The 26,133-nt window shown below is 46.9% G+C and overlaps 1 protein-coding gene across 1 annotated transcript in view; it reads left to right on the top strand.

Moving 5' to 3' along the window:
- Positions 1-26,133, top strand: part of LOC143930334 (microsomal triglyceride transfer protein-like) — a 250,550-nt gene that overhangs the window by 141,839 nt on the left and 82,578 nt on the right. The window contains exons 14-15 of the mRNA XM_077454590.1: positions 1,058-1,179; positions 19,096-19,320. Of these exons, the coding sequence (XP_077310716.1) occupies positions 1,058-1,179; positions 19,096-19,320 (347 nt within the window). The remainder of the gene's footprint in view (positions 1-1,057; positions 1,180-19,095; positions 19,321-26,133) is intronic.

The raw sequence follows: 26,133 nt of genomic DNA on the forward strand, positions 1-26,133 counted from the left end.
AGAAACGGCCATCCCCTCATCCCGGATCGCTGCCGCATCCAGCGGTAGGGGGTCCGATTGGACCCCCCACCCGCTGGAAGGCAAGCACGTACATGTACGTGCTTGTGCCTGTACATGCCATTGTAATGACGTACAATGGCATGCAGCGGTCCTTAAGTGGTTAAGCACTTGCGGACTGCCCCATTGCAAAAATACTGCAACAGAGCGGCCGCTCCACGCCAGATCATATAAACATATGTGATCTGGCATTTCTGGGTAGAGGGTTGCGTGCGTCGACACCCCAACTGTACTGTGATTCAGTACAGCACAAGTCGGTCAGCAGGTCCCGGCCAATGGTTTATGGCTGGCACCTGCTGGTCAGCTTAGCGTATCACAGTACAGAGTCCTGTGTTTACTAATAACACAGGGTTATCTACACGGAACAGTAATGTGGCTGTTTTTTTCTCCCTGCTACTACATCATTTAGTAAAATCAGCACAAATTACAGATAGTTAGGCACACAGTTAACCCCTTGATTGCCCCTAGATCTTAACCCCTTCCCCAGGTTGCTACCCCTGTTGTAAACGCTATAACTTTCATGCACGCCAAACGATATACACTTATTCTGACTTTTTCTTTACCCAAGACGTAGTAGAATACATTTTGGCCTAAAGTTATGAAGAAATTTGATCTTTTTTATTTTTTTATTGGATATGTTTTACAGCAGAAAGTAAAAAATATAGTTTTTTGTCTTTTTTTGTTTATATAATAAAAAAATAAAGAACCCAGTGAAGATCAAATTCCACCAAAAGAAAGCTATATTTGTGTGAAAAAAAAATTATATGAATTTAAATGTTAGGTACAGTGCTGCATGACCGCGCAGTGTCAAAGAGCAAAAAAAATAAAATAAATGCCCTGGTCATGAAGGGGCAAAATCTTCCGGAGCTCAAGTGGTTAAAGTGGTGGTTGTGAGAACTACTTTGATTTGTTGTCCATGTCGGTACCATTACTGAAACTAGTGCAAATGCTTACTGAGTTAGGTAAAGGTAGTTTGATATATTTGTATTCTTTTGTTTAGCTACAGATGATCTGGCTTCCACATATGGCATTGACCTTCTCGTCGCCGAATCTGGGCTACTGAAAAGAAGTATATTTCACATTACATTATTTGACCTCAACCATCATTTCAAGACAATGCAGGTTTGATTTAAAGCTGAATATACTGTATGATGACATATGATACAATAGGATAAAGACTGTGAGAAGACAGAAATCCCATTTGCCTTCCCCCATTCCTCACTGAAGCAACTCATTCATTCCTGTGATCAGCTAATAGCAAAAATTCACTGCAGTATATAAGCCCTATTTCTGCTTTAGGCTAACAACATCATGATGGCATGCTTGAAATTTTTCAAATGACTTGAAGAAAGAGAAAAAATATATGGGTAGCACTATGACAAAAACAGGAAATATTTGTTTTAAAAGATTATACGTATCACCATATAAATCTTAAACCAAGAAGGACCATATTCCCTAATAGTGAAAAAGCATAAACCACTTTTTAAGCGGTAGAATGAACCTGTAAATTGCAAATATGAGTGAAAAAAGTATATATATTGACTATAAATAATAATCAATCATAGATCATTAACAAAAGATGTGCGGGTGCTTAATGAGTCCCAAGTCATATAGGCTTTATATATGGAATTCACCCGCTAGGTGTGGATACTCCACGGCCTCAGCTTACACCACCACGTCACATAAGTGAGATGTTCGTTAATATCCAATGAGGGATGGAGTGATGATCTCGTACATAGAACCATAAAAGCAAAGGTCCAACATAGCGTAATATGGTCATCAAAGATTTTTTAATGAATATTCATAAAAAAACACATTTAGAAGAAATAAAAAACGGCATTTACATGAATGGGGAAACAGCGATGTCTGCAGAGGAGTCCAGCCAACGCGTTTTGACTACGGTGTCATCATATGACCCCAGATGACGACTCCGTAGTCGAAACGCGCTGAGTGGACTCCTCTGCAGACATCGCTGTTTCCCCATTCAGGTACATGCCATTTTTGATTTCTTCTAAATGTGAGTTTTTTTAATGTCTATTCATTAAAAAATCTTTTATGACAATATTACGCTATGTTGGACCTTTGCTTTTATGGTTCTATGTACAAGATCATCACTCCATCCCTCATTGGATATTAACAAACATCTCGCTTATGTGACGCGGTGGTGTAAGCTGAGGCCGTAGAGTATCCACACCTAGCGGGTGAATTCCATATATAAAGCCTATATGACTTGGGGGGCATACGCCTGACTAAGTCCAAGCCTCTCAGAAAGCCTCCCCACTTTCACGGTGGTGGTAGTGATGTATGTTTGAAGAGTACACAATTTTCTTTGAAAGCTGTCTCTTGGAAAGTTGATTCCTCTACAAATCCACTGTTGGACTTTATTTTGGGACTTACTTAGTAGTGATGGACGAACTTCCTACGGGACGTTTTGCAAACCAAAAACGTGACCAAAGGTTCGTGAACCGCAAGGTTCGCGGCGGACCCCATTGACTTTAATGGCAGGCGAACCTTAAAAACCTCCAGGTCATATTTTCAGCCACAAAATACTTACTAGCTGTGCATACATAGTCCCACAACATGGACACTGACATAAAAAAAGTATTAAGTGAATCTGGGATCGACAACGACAAGCATTCTTTTTTTATCTGTGAAATTTTGATAATTCAGGAGCGCATGAAGGCCATGGAGGAGAGGCAAGGTCAGGGTAGGCTATGAAGGGGGTGCAGGAGATGATCAGTGCCACAGTCAGGGCAGCTCAGTCCTGTGCCAGTGTCCCAGTGTTCCAACCTGTGCTTGAGCCCCTCCCTCTGCCCGGCCCTTACTCCCACTTATGCAGGGCTCCACTGCAGTGGTCCGGAGGTGCCAGTCCAGTGCTGATCCTCAGCCATGGTGCTGGCACTGCCTGCTGATTGGCTTCTCCGCTGCTATCTCCCTCACTGTCTGAAACCAGCACCGTGATAGAGACTGAGCACTGACACCAGCACAGTGATAGAGACTGAGCACTGACACCAGCACCGAGATAGCACTGACACCACACCAGCACCGTGATAGAGAGCACTGACACCAGCACCGTGATAGCGAGCACTGACACCAGCACTGTGATAGAGAGCACTGACACCAGCACCATGATAGAGAGCACTGACACCAGCACCGAGATAGAGAGCACTGACATCAGCACGGAGATAGAGAGCACTGACACCAGCATCATGATAGAGAGCACTGACACCAGCACCGTGATAGAGAGCACTGACACCAGCACCGTGAAAGCACTGACACCAGCACAGTGATAGAGACTGAGCACTGACACCAGCACCGAGATAGCACTGACACCACACCAGCACCATGATAGAGAGCACTGACACCAGCACCGTGATAGCGAGCACTGATACCAGCATTGTGATAGAGAGCACTGACACCAGCACCATGATAGAGAGCACTGACACCAGCACCGAGATAGAGAGCACTGACACCAGCACCGTGAGAGCACTGACACCAGCACCATGATAGAGAGCACTGACACCAGCACCGTGAGAGCACTGACACCAGCACCGTGATAGAGAGCACTGACACCAACACCAACGAGATAGAGAGCACTGACACCAGCACCATGATAGAGAGCACTGACACCAGCACCGAGATAGAGAGCACTGACACCACACCAGCGCCGTGATAGAGAGCACTGACACCAGCGCTGTGATAGAGAGCACTGACACCAGCACCGTGATAGAGAGCACTGACACCAGCACCAAGATAGAGAGCACTGACACCAGCACCGAGATAGAGAGAGAGCACTGACACCAGCACCATGATAGAGAGCACTGACACCACACCAGCACCGAGATAGAGACCACTGACACCAGCACTGATACCAGCAACTCGCTGCGGGACCCAAAAATATGACACCGCTCAACCTCTTCAAAGAGGAGGGTACGGGCATATAGTACGGTGTGATTTTTTTGTACAAGGAAGTGAGCCAAAGGTAGAAAAAAGGTCCGTGTGCTAGATTAAATAAATCGTTTATAGAGTTATGCATATACATGGTCTACTGGTCACATGTGTTGAATTTCTCTGAGATCCATGCCTCATTCATTTTTATAAATAGGAGGTTGTCAACACTGTCGTGAGCTAGGCGAGTGCGCTTATTGGTCACATAGTTTCGGACAGGACACTGGACGAGGGGCAGGCCAACAGTTCCATTGTAAATTTGGCAAGCTCTGGCCAGAGGTCAAGCCTGCCCACCCAGTAGTCCAGGGGTTCATCACTTCTCAGAGCGTCCACATCGGCCGTTAACCCGATGTAGTCGGACACCTGTCAGTCTAGGCATTCCCTGATGCTGGATCCGGATGAGACCTGTCGATGGGTCGGCTTAAAGAATGATCTCATATCAGAAGTCACCAAGACATCTTCAAACCGCCCTCTTCTTGCAGGCGCTGTTGGATTGGTACCTCTTTCTCTGGGAGTGGGAATTCCTCCTCTGCCAGCGCATGCAAAAGCAGAATGCAGCATTTCTCGAAGCAAGGCCTGTAAGTGCTCCATTCTGACAGCCCTCTGTGATGGTGGTAACATTTCCGCCATTTTGTGTTTGTACCGGGGGTCTAAGTATGTTGCCACCCAGTACTGGTCCTTGACCTATGCTTTTTATACGGGGTCCCTGTTAAAACACTGGAGCATGAAGGCCCCCATTTGCATTAAACTGGAAGTGGTGTGGTGGCCTGGCTCCTGCTCATCATCCAGGATAATGTCATCCTCCTCGTTCTACTCTCCCTATCCACAGACAACAACAGGGATCCCAGAAATGTTTAATGCATGCTCTTCTTGCTCCTCCTCATCCGCCCCGGCACCAACCTCCTCTGACTCCTCTTCAGACTCCTGTTGTTGTCTTGTTTTAGATAGAGTAGCCCCCCCTGGGAATTCATCCAGCATTGTGACTTCCTCATCTTCCTGCTCCTCCACGGCTTGATCAATGACACAATGCAATGCATGCTCCATAAAGAAGGCATAAGGTACAATGTCACTGATGGCGCCATGGCTGCGACTGACCAGTTTGGTGATCTCATCAAATGGCTGCAAAAGTCTGCATGCATCGCACATGAGCAGCCACTGGCGCAGTGAAAAAAAAACCAAGCTCCCCAGAACTTGTTCTGCCGCAGAGTTCGTACAGGTAGTCGTTAACTGCACGTTTCTGCTGAATCAGCGTATCAAGCATTATAGAAGGTTGAGTTCCATCGCGTCGGGCAATTGCAAATAAGACATCTGACCGGCAGATTGTGTCGGGCTATCAGTTCTGACAAGCCAGACGTCAACCGTTGGGCAAGAGGGTTATCTGGCATCATAATTTTTTTACGCTCTAACATTTGGCCCATGGTAGCTTGCCTTTTTGCAGAAAAACGTGAGGACGGCATGATGGAAGGTGGAGTGGAGGACAATTGTGAGGAGAGAGGAGAAGGAGAAGTAGAAGATGAGGCTGGACAGTGAGAGCCTGGAGTGTGGCTTTGTGTGTTCCGTTGCTCCCACTGGGCTCGGTGATGGCTGCTCATGTGCCTTCTTAAGGCGGTCGTCCCTAGGTGAGTGTTGGGCTTACCGCGACTAATGCGTTGACTGCAAAGATTGCAGATGGCAACGCTATTGTCAGCAGCGGACACGTTAAAAAAAGCCCACACTGTGGAGCCATGTGACGGCGTCCTGGGAACGCCAGATGTGACCGTACCTGATACATTAGCAGTCTGCTTTGTCCCTTCTGTGCAATGTAAGTTATTCCTGCTTCTCTTCCCTATCTGCTGGTCCATATCTCCCTCTGAACTCCCCTCCTCTTCCTCTCTTGTGGGCACCCACGTGACATCACTAGACACGTCATCATCGACGTCACCTTCCCCACCGCTATAAGTAGAGATCTCGAAGTAGGCAGCAACATCGGGGACCAACCTCCTCCTTGGACTGATCTAGGTACTGTCGTCAGACTGCTGAGTGGCGGTTCTTGCTATCTCCTCTTCCTGATCCAATGCCAAGAGTGGCTGCGCATCAGAAATGTCTTGATATGGATCAGAAAATAATTCCTGTGACTCAAGCGGAAGGTATGTGGGGGTGGTGGTGTTGGTGGTAGTGTCTTTGTGGGGTGCACATAGCAGAGAGTGACGAAGAGGGTGCAGATCGAGAGGATGAGGAGGGTGCAGAAGAGTAAGGCTGAGTGAGCCACTCAACCAAGTCTGGCGCGTCCTTTGACGTAATTGAACGCACCTTCTGCAATTTGCCACTTTGGCTCAAGCCTGTTGCTCCTGCCCTACCACCCCTGCGGAAGGGCCTGCCTCTTCCTCTGCCTTTCATTTTTTAACCACTTAAGGACTGCCGTATTGCCAATGTACGTCATTACAATGGCACAGGCAGGCACAAGCACGTACATGTACGTGCCTGCCTTCCAGCGGGTGGGGGGTCCGATCGGACCCCCTCCCACTGGATACGGCGGTCCAGTTCGCTGCAGGAGTGATCCGTGATGAGGGGATGGCCATTGGTTTCTGGCCATCCCCTCTCCATCGCTCCTGGCCAATGAGAAGCTTCCTCCCACTGTGTATTGTATACACAGGAAGGAGGAAGTGATGTCATTCTCCTCGGGGCGGTCTTTTTGACCGGACTACGAGGAGAAGACAGAAAGTAAGTGTGCACCAACACTACACTGACATGTAGGTACACACAGGCACACAAACCCCCCCCCCCCCCCTGAGTTACGGGTGACTCTGGTTAGTTTGCTTTTTATAGCATTCAGGGCATCCACCATTTATTACCCAATAAAGGTTTAACCCCCTGATCACCCGGCGGGTGATATCAATTAGGTTTTAGGGTCAGGGTCTGCGTCGCCGCAGGCAGCGCTAGGTTAGTGCCAGTACCGCTAACACCCACACGCAAAGCATAAACCTCCCGTAGTGGTATAGAATCTGAACAGATCAATATCTGATCTGATCAGATCTATACTAGCATCCCCAGCAGTTTAGGGTTCCAAAAAAACGCATTGTTAGCGGGATCAGCCCAGATACCTGCTAGCACCTGCGTTTTGCCCCTCCGCCCAGCCCACCCAAGTGCAGTATCGATCGATCACTGTCACTTACAAAACACTAAACACATAACTGCAGCGATCGCAGAGTCAGGCCTGATCCCTGCGATCGCTAACAGTTTTTTTGGTAGCATTTTATATTTAAATCCGGAAGGCAGTCCTTGGTTTTCGGGGTCCCGTACGTGGCTAGGCTCCCAAAAAGTCCCCCACATGTGGTATCCCCGTACTCGGGAGAAGCAGCAGAATTTATTTTGGGGTGTAATTTGATTTATGCCCATAGCATGTGTGAGCAATATATAATTTAGTGACAACTTTGTGCAAAAAAAAATTTTTTTTTAAATTCCTGCAACTTGTGGCAAAATATAAAATATTTCATGGACTCAACATGCCTCTCAGTAAATAGCTTGGGGTGTCTACTTTCCAAAATGGGGTAATTTGGGGGGGTTTTGTGTTATTTTGGCATTTTATGGCCTTCGAAACTGTGATAGGTAGTGAGGAGTGAAATCAAAAATTTGCACCCTTAGAAACCCTGAAGGCAGTGATTGGTTTTCGGGGTGCCGTACGCAGCTAGACTCCCAAAAAGTCCCACATATGTGGTATCCTCATACTCAGGAGAAGCAGCAGAATATATTTTGGGGTGCAATTCCACATATAACTATGGCATGTGTGAGCAATATATCATTTAGTGACAACTTTTTGTAAACTTTTTTTTTTTGTGTCATTATTCAATCACTTGGGACAAAAAAAAAATATTCAATGGGCTCAACATGCCTCTCCACAACTTCCTTGGGGTGTCTACTTTCCAAAATGGGGGTCATTTGGGGGGGGGGTTTGTGTTATTTTGGCATTTTATGGCCTTCGAAACTGTGATAGGTAGTGAGGAGTGAAATCAAAAATTTGCACCCTTAGAAATCCTGAAGGCAGTGATTGGTTTTCGGGGTGCCGTACGCGGCTAGACTCCCAAAAAGCCCCACATATGTGGTATCCCGAACTCAGGGGAAGCAGCAGAATATATTTTGGGGTGCAATTCCACATATAACTATGGCATTTGTGAGCAATATATCATTTAGTGACAACTTTTTGTAAACTTTTTTTTTTTTTGTGTCATTATTCAATCACTTGGGACAAAAAAAAAAAATATTCAATGGGCTCAACATGCCTCTCCACAACTTCCTTGGGGTGTCTACTTTCCAAAATGGGGTCATTTGGGGGGGTTTGTACTGCCCTGCCATTTTAGCACCTCAAGAAATGAGATAGGCAGTCGTAAATTAAAATCTGTGTAAATTCCAGAAAATGTACTCTAGTTTGTAGACGCTATAACTTTTGCGCAAACCAATAAATATACGCTTATTGACATTTTTTTTACTAAAGACATGTGGCTGAATAAATTTTGCCCTAAATGTATGACTAAAATTGAGTTTATTCGATTTTTCTTATAACAAAAAGTAGAAAATATAATTTTTTCTCAAAATTTTCGGTCTTTTTCCATTTATATCGCAAAAAATAAAAATCGCAGAGGCAATCAAATACCATCAAAAGAAAGCTCTATTTGTGGGAAGAAAAGGACTCAAATTTCGTTTGGGTGCAACATTGCATGACCGCGCAATTACCAGTGCAGTGCGAAATTGTAAAAAGACCTCTGGTCCTTAGGCTGTTAATTGATCCGGGGCTGCAGTGGTTAAATGACCCTGTGACAAAAGTCTCTAGAGAAGTGCAGTATGTATGTGGAAGAAGGTATATAACACCCCGCTTCCATCTGTCGTTTTGGGGGGCCACTAGTCTATCACACCAGTTATAATACTTTTTTCTAATTGCGTTTGTCACTCTTTGTAGTATCTCTGCAGAACCGCTCAGCAGTCACAATGCTGCACAGTGGAAATGCACTATACTATGCTTTCTATATTTACAAGTATTTTATATGTGTATTATACCCCTATATACTGCACACCAAATAGTACACCTAGTACACCTATACCAGTCCTTAAAAGGACCTTTGTGGACCTAATAGTAGCTAGCTAGTGAATTGCAGACTGTCCCAGTTCCAAACACCAAACTGTCCCTCCCTACACTGAGAAACGACAGCTGCAGAATCGGTCAGCAGCACTGCATGCAGTGCACTATAATATGCTTTCTATATTTGAAAGAAAGTATATTATACGTGTATTACAACCCTATATACTGTACACCTATACCAGTCCTTAAAAGGACCTTTGTGGACCTAGTAGTAGCTAGCTAGTAGCTAGTGAATTACAGACTGTCCCTGCTCCAAAAACCAAACTGTCCCTCCCTACACTGAGAAACGACAGCTGCAGAATCGGTCAGTACTCAGTTCAGCAGCACAGCAGTGAAGTATAATATGCTTTCTATATTTGAAAGAAAGTATATTATACATGTACAACCCAATATACTGTACACCTATACCAGTCCTTAAAAGGACCTTTGTGGACCTAGTAGCTAGTGATTTGCAGACTGTCCCTGCTCCAAATACCAAACTGTACCTCAGTCTCTACACTGATAAAAGACAGCTGCAGAATCGGTATTGTAAATGAATATGGCCGCCGCGAACAGCGCCAGAAGTCTGCCGGTTTGGCGATTCGCAAACGAGCAAAGTTTACCGCGAACCGACCGCCAGGCAAACCGCAAGGCCATCTCTATTACTTAGCACCCGCACATGTTTTGTTAATTATCTATGATTGATTATTATTTATAGTCAACAATATATATACTTTTTTCACTCATATTTGCAAATTACAGGTTCATTCTACCACTTAAAAAGTGGTTTATGCTTTTTCGCTCTTAATCAATATCAGGCATATATACTCTATATACTATTGTACATACACCTGACCCCAGTGCTCATGTATGTCAGTGAATAATTAAGATTGGATCCAATGAGATATTATCTCTCCTCTAATATTAGCAGCTGTTATATATCAAAGCAACAATGTAACATTATGTGATTGACCTTATATATCAAGGACTAACAGCGCTTTACTGTATACTCGGAACACTATATTCTCCTATTGTCCTCAAGATACAGTCCAATTCTGTTTGTTAAACCACTCTAATCACAGTAATTATCAACAACCAGAGTCCAAACATGGAAAATGAGTAATATTTAAATCAAGTCCAGCATATGAAGCTCAGAGTACTTCCAGTAAATCTGCATGGAAAAGTACATGAAGGAAGATGTTATCTTCCCGTGATAGGATGCTACAGATGAGAGTGGAACCTGTCCTACACCTTCACCGTTTGCACCGCAGTGTAGACCCAAATGGATGGCTGCTTACCAGAAATCATCTGCTATAAGGCCTGTCTATTAGATCCCGCTGCATGGACACCTCTTATATCCTCCTGCCTCCTCCGCTTTTGTTATGCTGTCCTCGTTGCGGGTAAGCATGTAAAAAATGCAAGGGGTCCAATATCGTGTTATACCCTTTATTACCAGTAACCCTCTCCCCCCTTACAAAATGCGCTTACTTAAAATCAAACTTTAAAAACATGTACAAGGGTTGTCAGTGATTCATAACGAACGTCTCACCGTCAGGCTGATATCATCTTTATACATGCTTTTTCACTATTAGGGAATATGGTCCTTCTTGGTTTAAGATTGATATGGTGATACGTAAAATCTTTTAAAACAAATATTTCCTGTTTTTGTGATAGCGCTACACATATATTTTTTCTATTTTCATTTATGCTTTTTTGTCTAGAAGCGGTGTTGGCAACTCGACAAAATTTACGATCACAGCGCAGTATATATCAAAACACAAATGACTTGAAGAAGTAATGGCATCATGCAAACATCCTGCGATTTGCTGCAATATCTAATTGTGGGCAGAATCACGGATATACGGCTTGCGATTCAGATCGCTCAGGTGTGAATAGAGCCTTATGCCCTGTACACACTACCGGACTTTCCAGCAGACTAGGGTGTTCCGATGGACTTTCCGAACGACCGGACTTGCCCATACATGACCGGACTTTCCAGCAGACTAGGTCTGCCGGACTTCCCGATGGAGTTCCGACGGAGTTCCGGTGGACTTCCAAAAGGACTTGCCCACACGGACTAAAGTCTGTTCATTTTGAATGTGATGAGTTATGACGGGACTAGAAAAGGAAGTCAATCTCGCCGCTTTTATCAGCGAGATTGACACCTTGTGACCCCTGTCACCTGGTATGGATTTTAAGGGGAACCCCACCCCTTATGATGTCACAGTCCCGGGGCATGCTGGGACTGTGACTTTATAAGGGGCAGGGTCACCGGGTGACATCATCCGGTGACCCTGCCCCTTATGCCTATATAAGACGTTGCGCACAGTGTCCACAGCATTACAGCAGGAGAGAGTGTCGTGTCAACATCGGAAAAACAGAAGAAGGAAGAAGAAGGCGGCAACGGCAACGGCGACGATGACGACAACGAAGGAGAAAAGCGGGCCACTGCTGGTAAATGAGAGGCAAAAGAGCAGAAGATAGCGGAGGAGCCCGGCAGAAGAACCAGAGAGCGGGAGAAGAGGCCACAGAGTGGGAGAAGAACTGGAAAGCGCGGAGAAGTCAGAAGAGACCCCCGAAGTCGGAAGAAGACCTCCGGAGCTGCCTAATAAACTACTTTAAAAACCTGTGTAGTCTGATTTTTGGACAGCAAAGGTTCAATGGAGCCCACACACGATCGAATTGTCCAACGGATTTGTTCCATCGGACCTTTGCTGTCAAAAAGTCCAGTTGTGTGTACGTGGCATTAGTTCTAGACTGGCACATTCCTGAGCCTTGGCTAGTAGCAGGGTTCCCCCCAATAATCATACCTCCAGTTCTTACATCCATTAACTTTTTACAGAGGGCACCTTTTATATTATGCATTTTATATTACAATAAATTATACATTCATTCTTTATTTTCTTATTTGACACTCAGATCAGGAATTTTAAATTGGACTCTTTACATAAAAGTTTGGGATTACCAGAATAAACAGAAAATAACAGTTGCCACTGTAAAGCAATACAAATGACCCCAATCTCTCTGTAGCTTTTTGCGTTCTACTGGGATTGCAAGCTCCAGCTTCAGATTTTACATACAGCATATGGTAGTGTGCCAAGATCACATTTAGATATAATGTTGGACTTCACCAAGAAATGATTCCAGTGTCGCTTATGACAGGTTTGTTGTTGCTATAGTAGATTGAGTTCTTGTAAAACAGACTAGGGGGAATTGTGGGTTATTACTGCACTGTGGCCAAAATGTTTATTTCATTGGATGGTAAGCTCCATCTAGTGGCCATAATGCAGTATTTTTCTGATTTCATGAATATGTTGCATTTTGGCCACCAGATGGCACATGCGATCATAGGAAATAGATGTATTAGGCAAAATATAGTGAGAGTTGTGTTGGCTGGGTGAATGATTTGAATATTCATCCAGCATGTTTTTGTGTGAATATACCCCTATGATATTGTCAAAAAGAGGACCATACACTCCCGGCCACTTTATTAGATACACCTGTTCAATTGGTTGTTAACACAAATTGCTAATCAGCCAATCTCATGGCAGCAACTTAATGCATTTAGATATCTAGATGTGGTGAAAGCAACTTGCTGGAGTTCAAACTGAGCATCAGAATGGGGAATAAAGGGCATTTAAAACGGGAGTTCGGCGTTTTTGTTTTTTCACTCTTAATCAAGCTGCTGACTTTTAAAAAAGGACGCTTACCCGCCCAGCGCGCCCGCGATGTCGGCACCCGAAGCCGATCTCTCGATCGTCTCTCGGGTGCTGCCGCCTCCATCTTGATTATGGGAATCAGGAAGTGGAGCCTTGCGGCTTCACTTCCCGGTTCCCTACTGCGCATGCACGAATCACGCTGCGCAATAAGGATGGTCCCCGCTGTCCCTGGGATCCGTGTGTTTCCCAGCGGACAGCGGGGGACCCGCAGGAAGTGACATAAATATCCGCAGATTCTGCGGATATTTATGAAGGAAGTGGGTGCAGATACCTGTACAGTACAGGTATCTGTACCCCCCTGAAAGGTGCCAATTGTGGCGCCGGAGGGGGGGAGGGTTCCGATGAGCGGAGGTTCCACTTTAGGGTGGAGCCCCGCTTTAAGTAACTTTGACCATGGCATGGTTGTTGGTGCCTGATGGACTGATCTAGTATTTCAAAAACTGCTGATCTACTGGGATTTTCACATACAACCATCTCTAGGTTTTACAGAGAATGATCCGAAAAAGAGAACATATCCAGTGAGCGACAGTTGTGTGGATAAAAAGCCTGTTTGATGTTGGAGGTTATAGGAGAATTGACAGACTGGTTCAAGATAATAGAAAGGCAACAGTAACTAAAATAACCACTCGTTGCAACCAAGGTATGCAGAATACCATCTCTGAGTGCACAACACATCGAATTTTGAAGCAGATGGGCTACAGCAGTACAATACCCCAGTGGGTGCCACTCCTGTCAACTGAGAACAGGAAACTGAGGCTACAATTCGCACAGGCTCACCAAAACTGGACAACAAAAGATTGCAAAATTGTTGCCTGGTCTGATGAGTCTCGATTTTAGCTGCAACATTCAGATGGCAGGTTCAGAATTTGGCATGGATCCATCCTGCCTTGTAGCAATTGTTCAGGCTGGTGGTGGTGGTGTAATGGTGTGGGGGATATCTTCTTGGAACACTTTTGGCCCCTTAGTACTATTTGAGCATCGTTTAAACGCTATGACCTACCCAGTATTGTTGCTGACCATGTCCATCCCTTTATGACTACACTGTACCCATCGTCTGATGGCTCCTTCCAGCAGGATAATGCATCATGTCACAAAAATCAAATCATCTCACCACTGGTTTCTTGAACATGACAATGAGGTCCCTGTACTCCAATGGTCTCCACAGTCACCAGATCTCAATCCAATAGAGCAGCTTTGTGATGTGCAGCAACTGCATGATGCTATCATGTCAATATGGACCAAAATCTCTGAGGAATGTTTCTAACATCTTGTTGAATCTATGCCATGAAGAATTAGGGCACTGCAGTTCTGAAGGTAAAAGGGGGTCCAACCCAGTACTAGCAATGTTTACCTAATAAAGTGGCCTGGTGAGTTTATATGGACTGCTTTCTGTTGCTAAGAATAGAAAACAGAAAATATTGTGTGCAGAGTGACGGTACGTCAAAGACTGCTCTATCTCATCACGTAATTACAGCAAACAGAAAAAAGGCCTGGTGCATTAGGCACTTCCCTCTCGTCACCACCAGGGAGTTACTTACAGTATATTATCTTATATAGTGTGCAATTATGCCGTATATTTTTGCCTTGTACCCAGGGTATAGTCTCTCCCACTATTTTTGACTTATGTGCATGGGCACTATCACTGCGCAGCACACAGGAGATCCACTGGCCCCCCATTTCCATCGGGGATCCTTGTGGTCCTTCTGCCCTTTGAGCACAGTGATTTCATTGCGCTCCTCCCTGTTTGTGTTCTGCACTGCGCTGCCTCGTCAGGGATCTCCATAGATGGACTGGATGCAGCCAATAGCGCAACAGTCCATCTCATCTGCTTCAGCGGTGGAGGCTGCTGATGGCGCCTGTCCACAGCTGATTCCATTAGCACTTGTGTGCTATTTAAGGCCTGCACCCACTGCGATCAGTATGCTGTGGGTTGCATGCCGCTGAGTTTGTCATGATATATTGCAGTTAAGGTGAGGATTGATGCACTGATATTTTTTATATCAACCAATTAATTTACTCTCTTATACTAGGACTTACCCTTTTACTTGCATTTTTCCCATCAGACACATTGATTTGGACATTTTGCCATGGTTATACTGTACTGGTTCTTTATTCAATCAGACAGTGGAGATCTAATTATATTATATATTGTACTAATTATATTATAGACTATATGTACATGAGATAAGTGTAATGCCTATGAAAAAGGACGCATAGTCTGAAACATGTCATTCTCAACACAATATATGTCTTAAGCCTCTTTTAAATCAGCACTGTGATGTATCTATGATAAAATTGTCTGTGTTTAGTACTACGTACATATACAACTCTATACTTATTTGTTTTCTCAATAAATATTCATATTTTTTAAATACTGACTGGTTTATCTTACTAAAACATCCCAAGGGGTATGTGCTGTAGGCTAGGCTAATGTCCTTATGGTCCCAGCGAAGCAACGGTCTGACTGCCATCCGCTGCCTGAATTGCTCGTCATACCGAAGCCACGCCGTTCCTCCATAAGTCCTATGCGCCTCGCTGATGGCTTCCAAGTACACGAATAGTGCGGAGCAGTGTTCCGGAGCCTTTTCCCCTACAACGCTGGCCAAAATGGCAAACGCCTGCAGCCAATTGGCAAAGGTACGAGGGATCAACCGATACCTACGCTTCTCTTCGTCCTCCTTCTTCCTCTCCTCGGGCTTCAACCTGTCCAGGTTGAACTTTTTCCAGCGGCAACAGGGTGAAGATTTCGATGTACTCACCTTTCCAAATCTTCTCCTTCACCTCTGGCTTCAGATGTGCTCCTAACGGACCCTCAAAGCAGATGTAGACCTCTCTCTTTGCCGCGTCCGCCAGCCGCACCGCATCTGCGCTCTTCTCCGGTGTCTTAGCCGCAACCCCGACCACACTCGAGCTGGCAGGCTGCTCGGCAGGTGCCCCCGAAGCGCCCAAGGGCGCCTGCACCCCAGTTACAACCATGTCAGCGGCAGACTCAGTCGCCGGGCACCACGCCTGTGCCGGACCACTCGCCTCCCCTTGTTCAAACTTCCGAACCAGCTCCTTGAGCCCCAGCAGCAGACCCCCCCAGGCCACTCTGCCCCACCTGTGTGTCCTTCTCCTTCGATGCCGGCAAGTCCCATACTGCCCCCCCGGCCCTGTCCCCACCATGTGAACTACCCTGTGCAAGCAAATCATGTAACAAGGATGTAATAGAAACAGAAGATTCACACTCACCGAGCTGCCCAGGACCGGGCCTCACAGCCGCCGACATCGGACCCAACGGAGACGACAGACCACGATCTTCCTCTCCATCTGACTCCGACAATTCGCCTTCGGACCTCCCATCTGCGACCTCCTGTTGCTGGCGTGGAGTGCAAATCCCGGACGAGCCTGCTCCCTCGGCCAGGGGTCTGGTGCGCTGTGGAAGAGAATCCCTGCTCCTCCGCCCGCCAGCCCCACCCTCCCGCCTTGGCGAAATGCTCCTGCGTCTCCGGTCCATCCGGCTCCCTCCGTTCAGCGTCTCCATGACCACCCCGCTGGCCCTCTGGCCGCTCCTCCGCCCACTGTCATTCTGTCGAGGACTGGGGGCCGTTCCTATCGCCTGGTCCCCCACCTGCTGCACAGCCTGACTACGCCGCCCAGGCCGACCGCCGCCCGCACTTCCTCCTGCACCAGATGGCCGCCCAACACCCTGGCCACCCCTCCGTTGTCCGCCGGACGGTCTGGGACTGGGGGGGGCGCACCTGACGCCCGGCCCCCCACCCGCTGGACCTCCTGCCCCCTCTCTCCGGATGGACCCGCAGCCCCTGTCCCTCCTGCATCTGTGCTTCGCCCCAAACATCTGCGCCGGGCTGGGGGGGAACCCTGTGACATGCCTGCCTCTTTCACTGCAGTGTCTGGACCCCTCCTCCTCGCCCCCCCCCTTGTGGCATACCTGCCACTCCTGACCCCCGATGGGGTGGAGGCTGGGGTGTCCTGCTGGAGGGGGCGAGCCACCGCTCCGATCACCCTCTGGCCCATCCCTATAGAAGCTCCCTGGGGGCCCCTCGGACTGACATCCGGGCTGTACCGCTCGGGCGGCCTGGAACGCCGCACCCGAGGTGTAAGCTCGGCTCCCCCGCTGGCCGCCGCACCTCCGTCCACCGCCATGGCCGCTATTTGCTGCTGTAGCCATGCGGAGCCCTGAGTATTCAAGGCCGAGCGCAACTGCGCCAGAAAATCTGCCGCCGCCATCTTGGAGTTAGGACTGCACAGAGCGGGAGGGTGCGTCTGATTGCTTCCTCCTCCGCTCTCAGACTGCTAGCATTGCCTCTGCTACACGTACTAGACGCAGTGGCTCCGCCCACCCTCTAACCATTAAAGCGGCCGGACTCCCTTAAAACGGCGACTGTGCAGTCCAGCACATGTCATGCCTCCCTATGCCTACCTCCCCCTTGTGGATGTTAGCTGCGGCACTCACTTCACTTTAGATTACAGAAGTATAAAGAAGTGCATATACAGTGGTGTGAAAAAGTGTTTGCCCCCTTCCTCATTTCCTGTTCCTTTGCATGTTTGTCACACTTAAGTGTTTCGGAACATCAAACCAATTTAAACAATAGTCAAGGACAACACAAGTAAACACAAAATGCAATTTGTAAATGAAGGTGTTTATTATTAAAGGTGAAAAAAAATCCAAACCATCATGGCCCTGTGTGAAAAAGTGATTGCCCCCTAAACCTAATAACTGGTTGGGCCACCCATAGCAGCAACAAATGCAACCAAGTGTTTGCGATAACGTGCAATGAGGCTTTTACAGCGTCCTGGAGGAATTTTGGCCTACTCATCTTTGCAGAATTGTCCTAATTCAGTTACATTAGAGGGTTTTCGAGCATGAACGGCCTTTTTAAGGTCATACCACAACATCTCAATAGGATTCAGGTCAGGACTTTGGCTAGGCCACTCCAAAGTCTTCATTTTGTTTTTCTTCAGCCATTCGGTGGTGGACTTGCTGGTGTGTTTAGGATCATTGTCCTGCTGCAGAACCCAAGTTCGTTTCAGCTTGAGTACACGAACAGATGGTCAGACATTCTCCTTCAGGATCTCTTGGTAGACAGCAGAATTCATAGTTCCTTTTATCACGGCAAGTCTTCCAGGTCCTGAAGCAGCAAAACAGCCCCAGACCATCACACTACCACCACCATATTTTACTGTTGGTATAATATTCTTTTTATGAAATGCAGTGTTCCTTCTACGCCAGATATACTTGGACACACACCTTCCAAAGAGTTCCACTTTTGTCTCATCGGTCCACAGAATGTTGTCCCAAAAGTCTTGGGGATCATCAAGATGTGTTGTGGAGAAATTGGTTTTCTCCTTGGAACTCTGCCATGCAGGCCATTTTTGCCCAGTCTTTTCCTGATGGTGGAAGCATGAACGCTGACCTTAACTGAGGCAAGTGAGGCCTGCAGTTCCTTGGACGTTGTTGTGGGGTCTTTTGTGACCTCTTGGATGAGTCGTCGCTGCGCTCTTGGGGTAATTTTGGGCGGCCGGCCACTCCTGGGAAGGTTCACCACTGTTCCATGTGTTCGCCATTTGTGGATAATGGCTCTCACTGTGGTTCGCTGGATTCCCAAAGCTTTGGAAATGGCTTTATAACCCTTTCCAGACTGATAGATCTCAATTGCTTTCTTTCTCAATTGTTCCTGAATTTCTTTGGGTCTCGGCATGATGTGTAGCTTTTAAGGATCTTCTGGTGGACCTTACTGTGTCAAGCAGCTCCTATTTAAGTGATGCCTTGATTGTGAACAGGTGTGGCAATAATCAGGCCTGGGTGTGGCTAGAGAAATTGAACTCAGGTGTGGACAACCACAGTTATAGTATGTTTTAACAAGGGGGGCAATCACTTTTTCACACATGGCCATGATGGTTTGGATTTTTTTTCACCTTTAATAATAAACACCTTCATTTACAAATTGCATTTTGTGTTTACTTGTGTTGTCCTTGACTATTGTTTAAATTGGTTTGATGTTCCGAAACACTTAAGTGTGACAAACATGCAAAGGAACAGGAAATGAGGAAGGGGGCAAACACTTTTTCACACCACTGTAGCAAGACAGAAGGAACTGATACTACACTGATCACATTTTGAGAATTTAATTATGAATGTTTATAAAACGTCCCCTTTGCTGTTATCGCCTTTTATTTTTATGCTGAAAGTTTTTATGTCACATCCACCGGCATATTATGTTTTGTAGCAGAATTTGAATTAAAATTATGAAGGTACTTATATATACTTCTCGCACATAGTTAACTGTTGAAGCTCAAGGGTTGGAATTTCTGCTCGGCAATGAAGAAAGGGAGGAAGAAGGAGACGATGCATCAGTTGGATTGTCAACTGTCTTGTTTGATGTCCAGCTGCGTCCAGTGAAATATTTCCAAGGATACATGGACTTAATATCTAAAGTGCTTTCGGGAAGTGGAGAGCCTTTAAGTGAGGTGAAAGGGAATGTTCTACTAGTTGATTATCTGCAGGTAAATTTTCAAATGTTATTTGCATGTTTAAGACTTATGTGACATCACTGTGCCTGTCTGTGCAAGGAACACTTGCATCTATGTTTATACAAGTGTTAAAGAGGAAGTAAACTCTCCCACTCTGATGCTTCTTTTCATTTAGTCCATTATAATAAGTCATTATCAGACTATAGCCACTGTAATCCAGCCCAAATTGCATATTACTTACTGTTTAAAGAAACTTTAAAAAACTTGTTTCCAGGGGTTAGGCAGCACCATCTTAAGTATTGTTTTCTGAGTCCACAGTGGAGTGTATTTCCGCCCTTACATTGAGCACTTCCTGTACTGTTAACCAAGCCTCCTTCTCAATCCAACATTTCTATGGCAACCCTGCTTCCCTGTTCATAGCTTACTTGTTTATTTAATGGTATTTACTTGTGCTGATGTCTAATGTTTCCCTTTGTCAGACTTATCAGCTTCAGCTGATAAGACTGCAGTAATGGCTGCGGTTTTGACTGTATGTGAGGTCACATGGTATGTAGGAGGAAGCTCTGAGTGATTAGCAGAGTTCAGTGTTGTGCCATAGGAAGTCCTGATAACAGATAGATAAGACATAGAGAGTGTGCCTTAAATCAGGGGAGATCTGGGCATGCTCAGTGACTTCATTCTACAGAACAACAAGGATTACAACAATACTAAGCAAGTAAGGAGATATCTACATTAGGGTTTTTATGCTGATTTACATGGGACAAAGTTGTGGGGGAGGGTTTACAACCACTGGGCATTCTCATCAGTCTAAAAGCTCAGCATATGTACCAATGTTACCGTGCTTCAGCAGATCTTCACAATCTCTTTAGTCCCTTTAGAATGCTGGACATGTAAATTTGAAGCAGGTATTCTATTTGTATAGATTAGAATAACATTAGGGCGTAATTTGAGTGTAGTATAGTAAGAGATTTATTGTGCTGAAAAGACAAATGGAACTCACATTGTGACAGTTAAAATAAGGCTCATAATAAGGGCTTCCAATGTACAAGAACAGGGATTCTCAGACTAGGATAGGAAAACTGGGTGGATGGATACACCTGCAGGACCAAGAGAACACACTGAGGGAGCCAAAATAAGTGCAGCATTAATGTACTGAGAAACATTAGTAAATAAGCAACTCACATGGGAAGAAGAGAAAATAGCAATTCTGTATGCAGTCCGTGAGCAATCGGCTCATGCATCTAGGATGGGGAGACTTTTCCTAAAACTTGCAGCCTGGAAAGTCAGGCTGGATGACACTTTAGATGAGGAAGTAAAAACTGACAAGATGGCAGAGAGGAAGTAAACCCATCTTCTTGTGGGATGCAGAGCAGAAGTCATGTCATCGGGATGCCTGAGGGGTGGAGCCATGCATTTCAAGGCCACCCAAGCCTCTTTTTCAAGCTTACACAACACTTAATTGAGCCATATACCCTCATTGCTACTGTACACTCTTTTTGTATATGTGTCTTACCAAAGGCTGAGACCTTACTGGGAAATAGGGATGAGCTTCGTGTTCGAGTCGAACGTACGTTCGACTCGAACATTGGCTGTTCGTCCGTTCGGCGAAATCCGAACATTTTGGTCCGTTCGCGTCAAATTCGTGTGGCGCTCACGGCCCACAATGCACTGCGATGGCGCAGTGCATTGCTGGCTCATGATTGGCCAAGCATGCACTGTGACCCCGCATGCTTGGCCAATCGCAGTGCCAGCAGCGAGGAGAGCCATGATTGGCCACAGGCAGGATGCCTGTGGCCAATCATAGCTCAGGCTGTGTAGTGCACGCCCCACACTATATAAGGCCGCCATCGCGGCGGCCTCGTGTAGTGTGTTGGTGTCTGAAGCAGTGGGTGTTCTGTGTACCTTCAACACAGTACACACCGATCGTTTTCGACCGATTTTCTATCTTGCTGTTGTGTAGTGGTTATTGTCTGCGTGCCCTGACCGCAGTATACACCGCTATATTCACCTCACCTATATAGCTAGTGATCTATCTTTTATAATAGAGCTTGCAGTCAGTAGTGTTAGGAGATAGTGCGTGCTGTCTGCGTGCTCTGTACCCAGTACATACCGCTATATCCACCTACATAGCTGTTCTCTATTTGAGACCACTTGCCATCTGCAGGAGTTATTGGAAGTTGTGTGTGCCTCCAGCACAGCACAGTATACATCTGTATATACCCCTTTATCTCTGGTGTTCTCTGGTTATTGCCTGCGTGCCCTGACCGCAGTATACACCGCTATATTCACCTCACCTATATAGCTAGTAGTAGTGATCTATCTTTTATAATAGAGCTTGCAGTCAGTAGTGTTAGGAGATAGTGCGTGCTGTCTGCGTGCTCTGTACCCAGTACATACCGCTATATCCACCTACATAGCTGTTCTCTATTTGAGCCCACTTGCCATCTGCAGGAGTTATTGGAAGTTGTGTGTGCCTCCAGCACAGCACAGTATACATCTGTATATACCCCTTTATCTCTGGTGTTCTATAATAAAGGCATCTGCAGGAGTTAGTGGGTGTTGTGTGCCTCCAGCACAATATACACTACCCAACTGCTATTTTACCCAACTCCCTTCAGGCCATTACCATGTCTGGAAGGCCAGCAAGGAGAGGCAGACAGGCGCGAGCCGATAAAAGAGGGCAAGCAGGCTCTGTGTCTAGAGACAACAGTGCTGGTCATGGACGCGGTGCATTGTCATCAGCACGTGGCCATGGGACATGCTTGTCCTTCTTTTCGGCAGCTGGACATGTTGAACCGCAACATGCCAACGACTTGGTAGAGTGGATGACCAAGCCCTCTTCATCCTCCTCATCCTCTCTCACCCAGTCTCAGGGTAGTAGCAAAGCAGCTGCCAACGCATCGTCTTCCCTCCTCTCAATGTCATCATCAGTGACTCCTTCCCTAGACCCACCACGTCCTCCTGAGGAGTCTCCTGAACTCTTTGAGCACAGTGTTGGGTACATGCTCCAGGAGGATGCCCAGTGTTTTGTGGGCTCTGATGACACTCAGCTAGAGGAAGGCAGTAGCGTGAGCGCAGAGAGAGGGGATGCTCAAGAAGGACAGCAATCTGGCAGTCGTGTTCCACAAGCTGCAGCATACTGCCAGGTTTGCTACAGCGATGAAGAGGGAGGGGATGATGAGGGCACTGACTCCACGTGGGTGCCTGGAAGGAGGGAGGAGGAGGAGGAGGAGGAGGAGGAGGCACATGTCCAACGAGGCAGGATGCCCTCCGGGGGCCAGCTTAGGGGCAGCACACCAACTGAATCACACCGCAGAGCTCCGCCTGTGCAGAGCGCTGCCTCTGCGCGTTATTCTAAAAGTTCTTTGGTGTGGGCCTTTTTTGAGACGAGTGCATCAGATCGCACCGCTGCTATTTGCAACATATGTCTCAAGCGTATCTCACGTGGCCAAAACATCAGCCGCTTGGGCACCACATGCTTGACCAGACATATGTTGACCTGCCATGCAGCTCGTTGGCAAGCGTACCTCAAAGACCCACACCAAAGAACAAAGCGGACCTCTCCTTGCTCCTCATCAGCTGGCATCTCCAACCCCACTAGACCTTCAGTCCTCTCTGAAACCTGCTCTGAGAGGAATGAAGGTGTAGAATTAGGTGTGTCACAGTCAAGTGCTTCCGGGAACTCTGCTAGCGGTACACCCACGTCCGATTATAGCAGGCAAATGTCCCTGCCCCAGCTGCTGGACCGGCGGAAGAAGTTCACTCCCAGCCATCCACATGCCCAGCGGTTGAATGCTTGGCTAAATTGCTAGCACTTCAACTGCTGCCTTTTCAGTTGGTAGACTCGGCCCCCTTCCGTGAGTTTGTACAATATGCGGTTCCTCAGTGGCAGGTCCCCAAACGCCACTTTTTCTCACTTTTTCTCATGGAAGGCGATTCCGGCTCTCTACCGGCATGTGGAAGGCAATGTCCTTGCCTCGCTGGACAGGGCGGTCAGCGGTAAGGTGCATTGGTTGTGACACACCTCTCTCCTCCACTCCCTCCTCTTCTTCTTCCTCCATGGCCTCTTCCAGTGCTCTGTCCTCAGAACCAGCGGTGCTCCGTAGGCGTTCCAGGGGCTACGCAAGTACGCAGGCAAAACGATGCCATGCCGTGCTTGCGCTGGTTTGTTTGGGGGACAGGAGCCACACTGGGGCGGATGTTTTGTCAGCTCTGCAGGGGCAGGCCGAGAGGTGGTTGACGCCACGCCAGCTTAAGCCAGGAATGGTGGTTTGTGACAATGGCACCAACCTCCTCTCCGCCCTCCGACAGGGACAACTGACCCATGTGCCCTGTGTAGCTCACGTCCTTAACCTGGTGGTGCAGCGGTTCTTGGGCAGGTACCCCGGCTTACAGGATGTCCTGAAGCAGGCCAGGAAAGTCTGTATGCATTTCCGCCGATCATTTAATGCCTGTGCTCGGCTGGCTGAGCTCCAAAAGGAGTTGAACCTGCCCAAGAACCGCCTTATATGTGACATGCCCACCAGATGGAACTCAACATTGGCCATGCTGCAGCAGCTGTACACGCAGCAGAGGGCCATCAATGAGTACCTGTGCGACTACGGCACCAGGACAGGGTCAGGGGAGCTTGGTTTTTTCTCACCACGCCAGTGGGGCATGATCAGGGATGCATGCACTGTCCTGTCACCGTTTGAGGAGGCCACAAGGATGGTGAGCAGTGACAGTGCATGCATCAGTGACACTGTACCTCTTGTCCACCTCTTGGAGCATACGCTGCGTGGAATAATGGACAGGGCACTTGAGGCAGAACAGAGGCAGGAAGAGGAGGACTTCCTTGCCTCTCAAGGCCCCCTTTATCCAGACAGTGTTCCTGCTGTGCCACCCATCACACAGGAAGAGGATGAGGAGGAGGAAGAGGAGGAGGAGGAGGAGGATGATTGTGTCAGCATGGAGGTGGAGGCTGGCACTCAGCATCAGCAGCAGCAGTCTTGTAGGGATGATTTACAGTCCCAAGAAACACGTGGACTTGTACGTGGCTGGGAGGAGGTAGCTGCGGATCATGTTGTCCTTAGTGACCCAGAGGACTCCGGACCGAATGCCTCAGCTAACCTACGCTGCATGGCCTCCCTGATCCTGCAAAGCCTGCGGAAGGATCCTCGTATTCTTCGGATCAAGGAGAGGGACCATTACTGGCTGGCCACTCTCCTTGATCCACGGTACAAGGGTAAGGTTGCCGACCTTATCTTGCCATCGCAGAGGGAGCAGAGGATGAGACATCTCCGGGAGGCCTTGCAGAAAGGTCTGTGCAACGCGTTCCCAGAGACTGGGAGGTTACAAACTCCTGGTCCTGGACAACGTGTTGCTGAGGCATCGATCAGAAGGAGCGGTGGAGAAGGTGGCCGTCTGACTGATGCTTTCAGACAATTTTTTAGTCCGCAGCCCCAAGGTATGATCGGTTCCAGCACCCATCGCCAGCGTCTGATTTACATGGTGCAGGAATACCTAGGGGCAAGGTCAGACTTGGACACCTTTCCCACCGAAAATCCTCTGGCTTACTGGGTCTTGAGGATGGATCACTGGCCAGAGCTTGCACAGTATGCAATTGAGCTACTGGCCTGTCCTGCATCCAGCGTTCTTTCGGAACGCACCTTTGTTACCGATCACAGGGTGCGCCTGTCCACCGAATCAGTTGATCGACTGACCTTCATCAAGATGAATCAGTCTTGGATCACCCACAGCTACCAAGCACCTGAAGCTGATGTAACCGAATAATTTTTTTTTAAATACCACATCCCTTCAAGACTGCCTATGCTGATGCTGAGTGACTGTCCTGTTATGTTTTTTTTTTTTTTTTTTTCGAAGTTGCATCAGTTTATAGCACGCCATAATCTCTCGTCAACAAATTTGTGGCAAGTTTTACGCCCTTGTGATTTTTGGTGCCCTTCTTCTCATCGCCACTATTTTGCCTGTTGGCAGTGCTACTTTGACATCACATGCAATCCTTTTTCCTTTTTTCTTTTTTAACATCTTCCTCTATTTTATTTTTATTTATTTTATAAGAATTTCGAAAAAGTAGGAATATTACAAAAATATGCTTCCTTATTCCATAAACTTATATCTTCCCGTCCCCTCCCTCTCAGATCTCCCTCCCCAACCCCCCCCTCTCTCTCTCCGTCTCTCTCTCCCGCCCTCCCCCTCCTCTCTCCTCGGGACCACTCATTCTGGGACATTCCCTTGTTTCTTAAACTCCAACCATTTTCCCCATTTGCTATGATAAATTTCCACTTGATCTCCTCTTTTAAGTATTGATTCCTCCATTGATCTTAACCACTCTACTTTAGCTAACCATTCCCTCATGGATGGGGGTTCAACAGAGCCCCATCTCTTTGGGATCAGGCTTTTTGCAGCAATCAATAAGTGAGGTATCAATGAATTTTTATATTCCCCTATTGTTTTATCTGTGTCATGAAATAGACATGTCCAAGGATCCTTCTTTACCTGTTCCCCTGTTATCTGGAAGATGTTTCCTATTATTTTCTCCCAATAAGGGCCAATCTTACCACACTCCCACCAGATATGTGCAAAAGTTCCCACCTTATCACAACCCCTCCAGCATAGTGCTGATATGTCCGGCCTTCTCTTATGCGCTCTTTGTGGGACAATATACCATCTTGCCATTAATTTAAATGACATTTCCGCTGACATATTGTCCTTAGATATTGTACCTGCTATTCTTAAAATCTTCTTTCTACGTTCCTTATCTCCCAGAGTACCCAACTCTTCTTCCCATTTTTTCAAAAACAGTGGTTCTCCTGGTTCCTTTTCCTCCTCCAGAATTTTATAGAT

This window comes from Lithobates pipiens, unplaced genomic scaffold, assembly GCF_037356315.1.
Source record: "Lithobates pipiens isolate NorthernLeopardFrog02 unplaced genomic scaffold, aLitPip1_a1.2 Scaffold_25, whole genome shotgun sequence".
Classification (NCBI taxonomy): domain Eukaryota; kingdom Metazoa; phylum Chordata; class Amphibia; order Anura; family Ranidae; genus Lithobates; species Lithobates pipiens.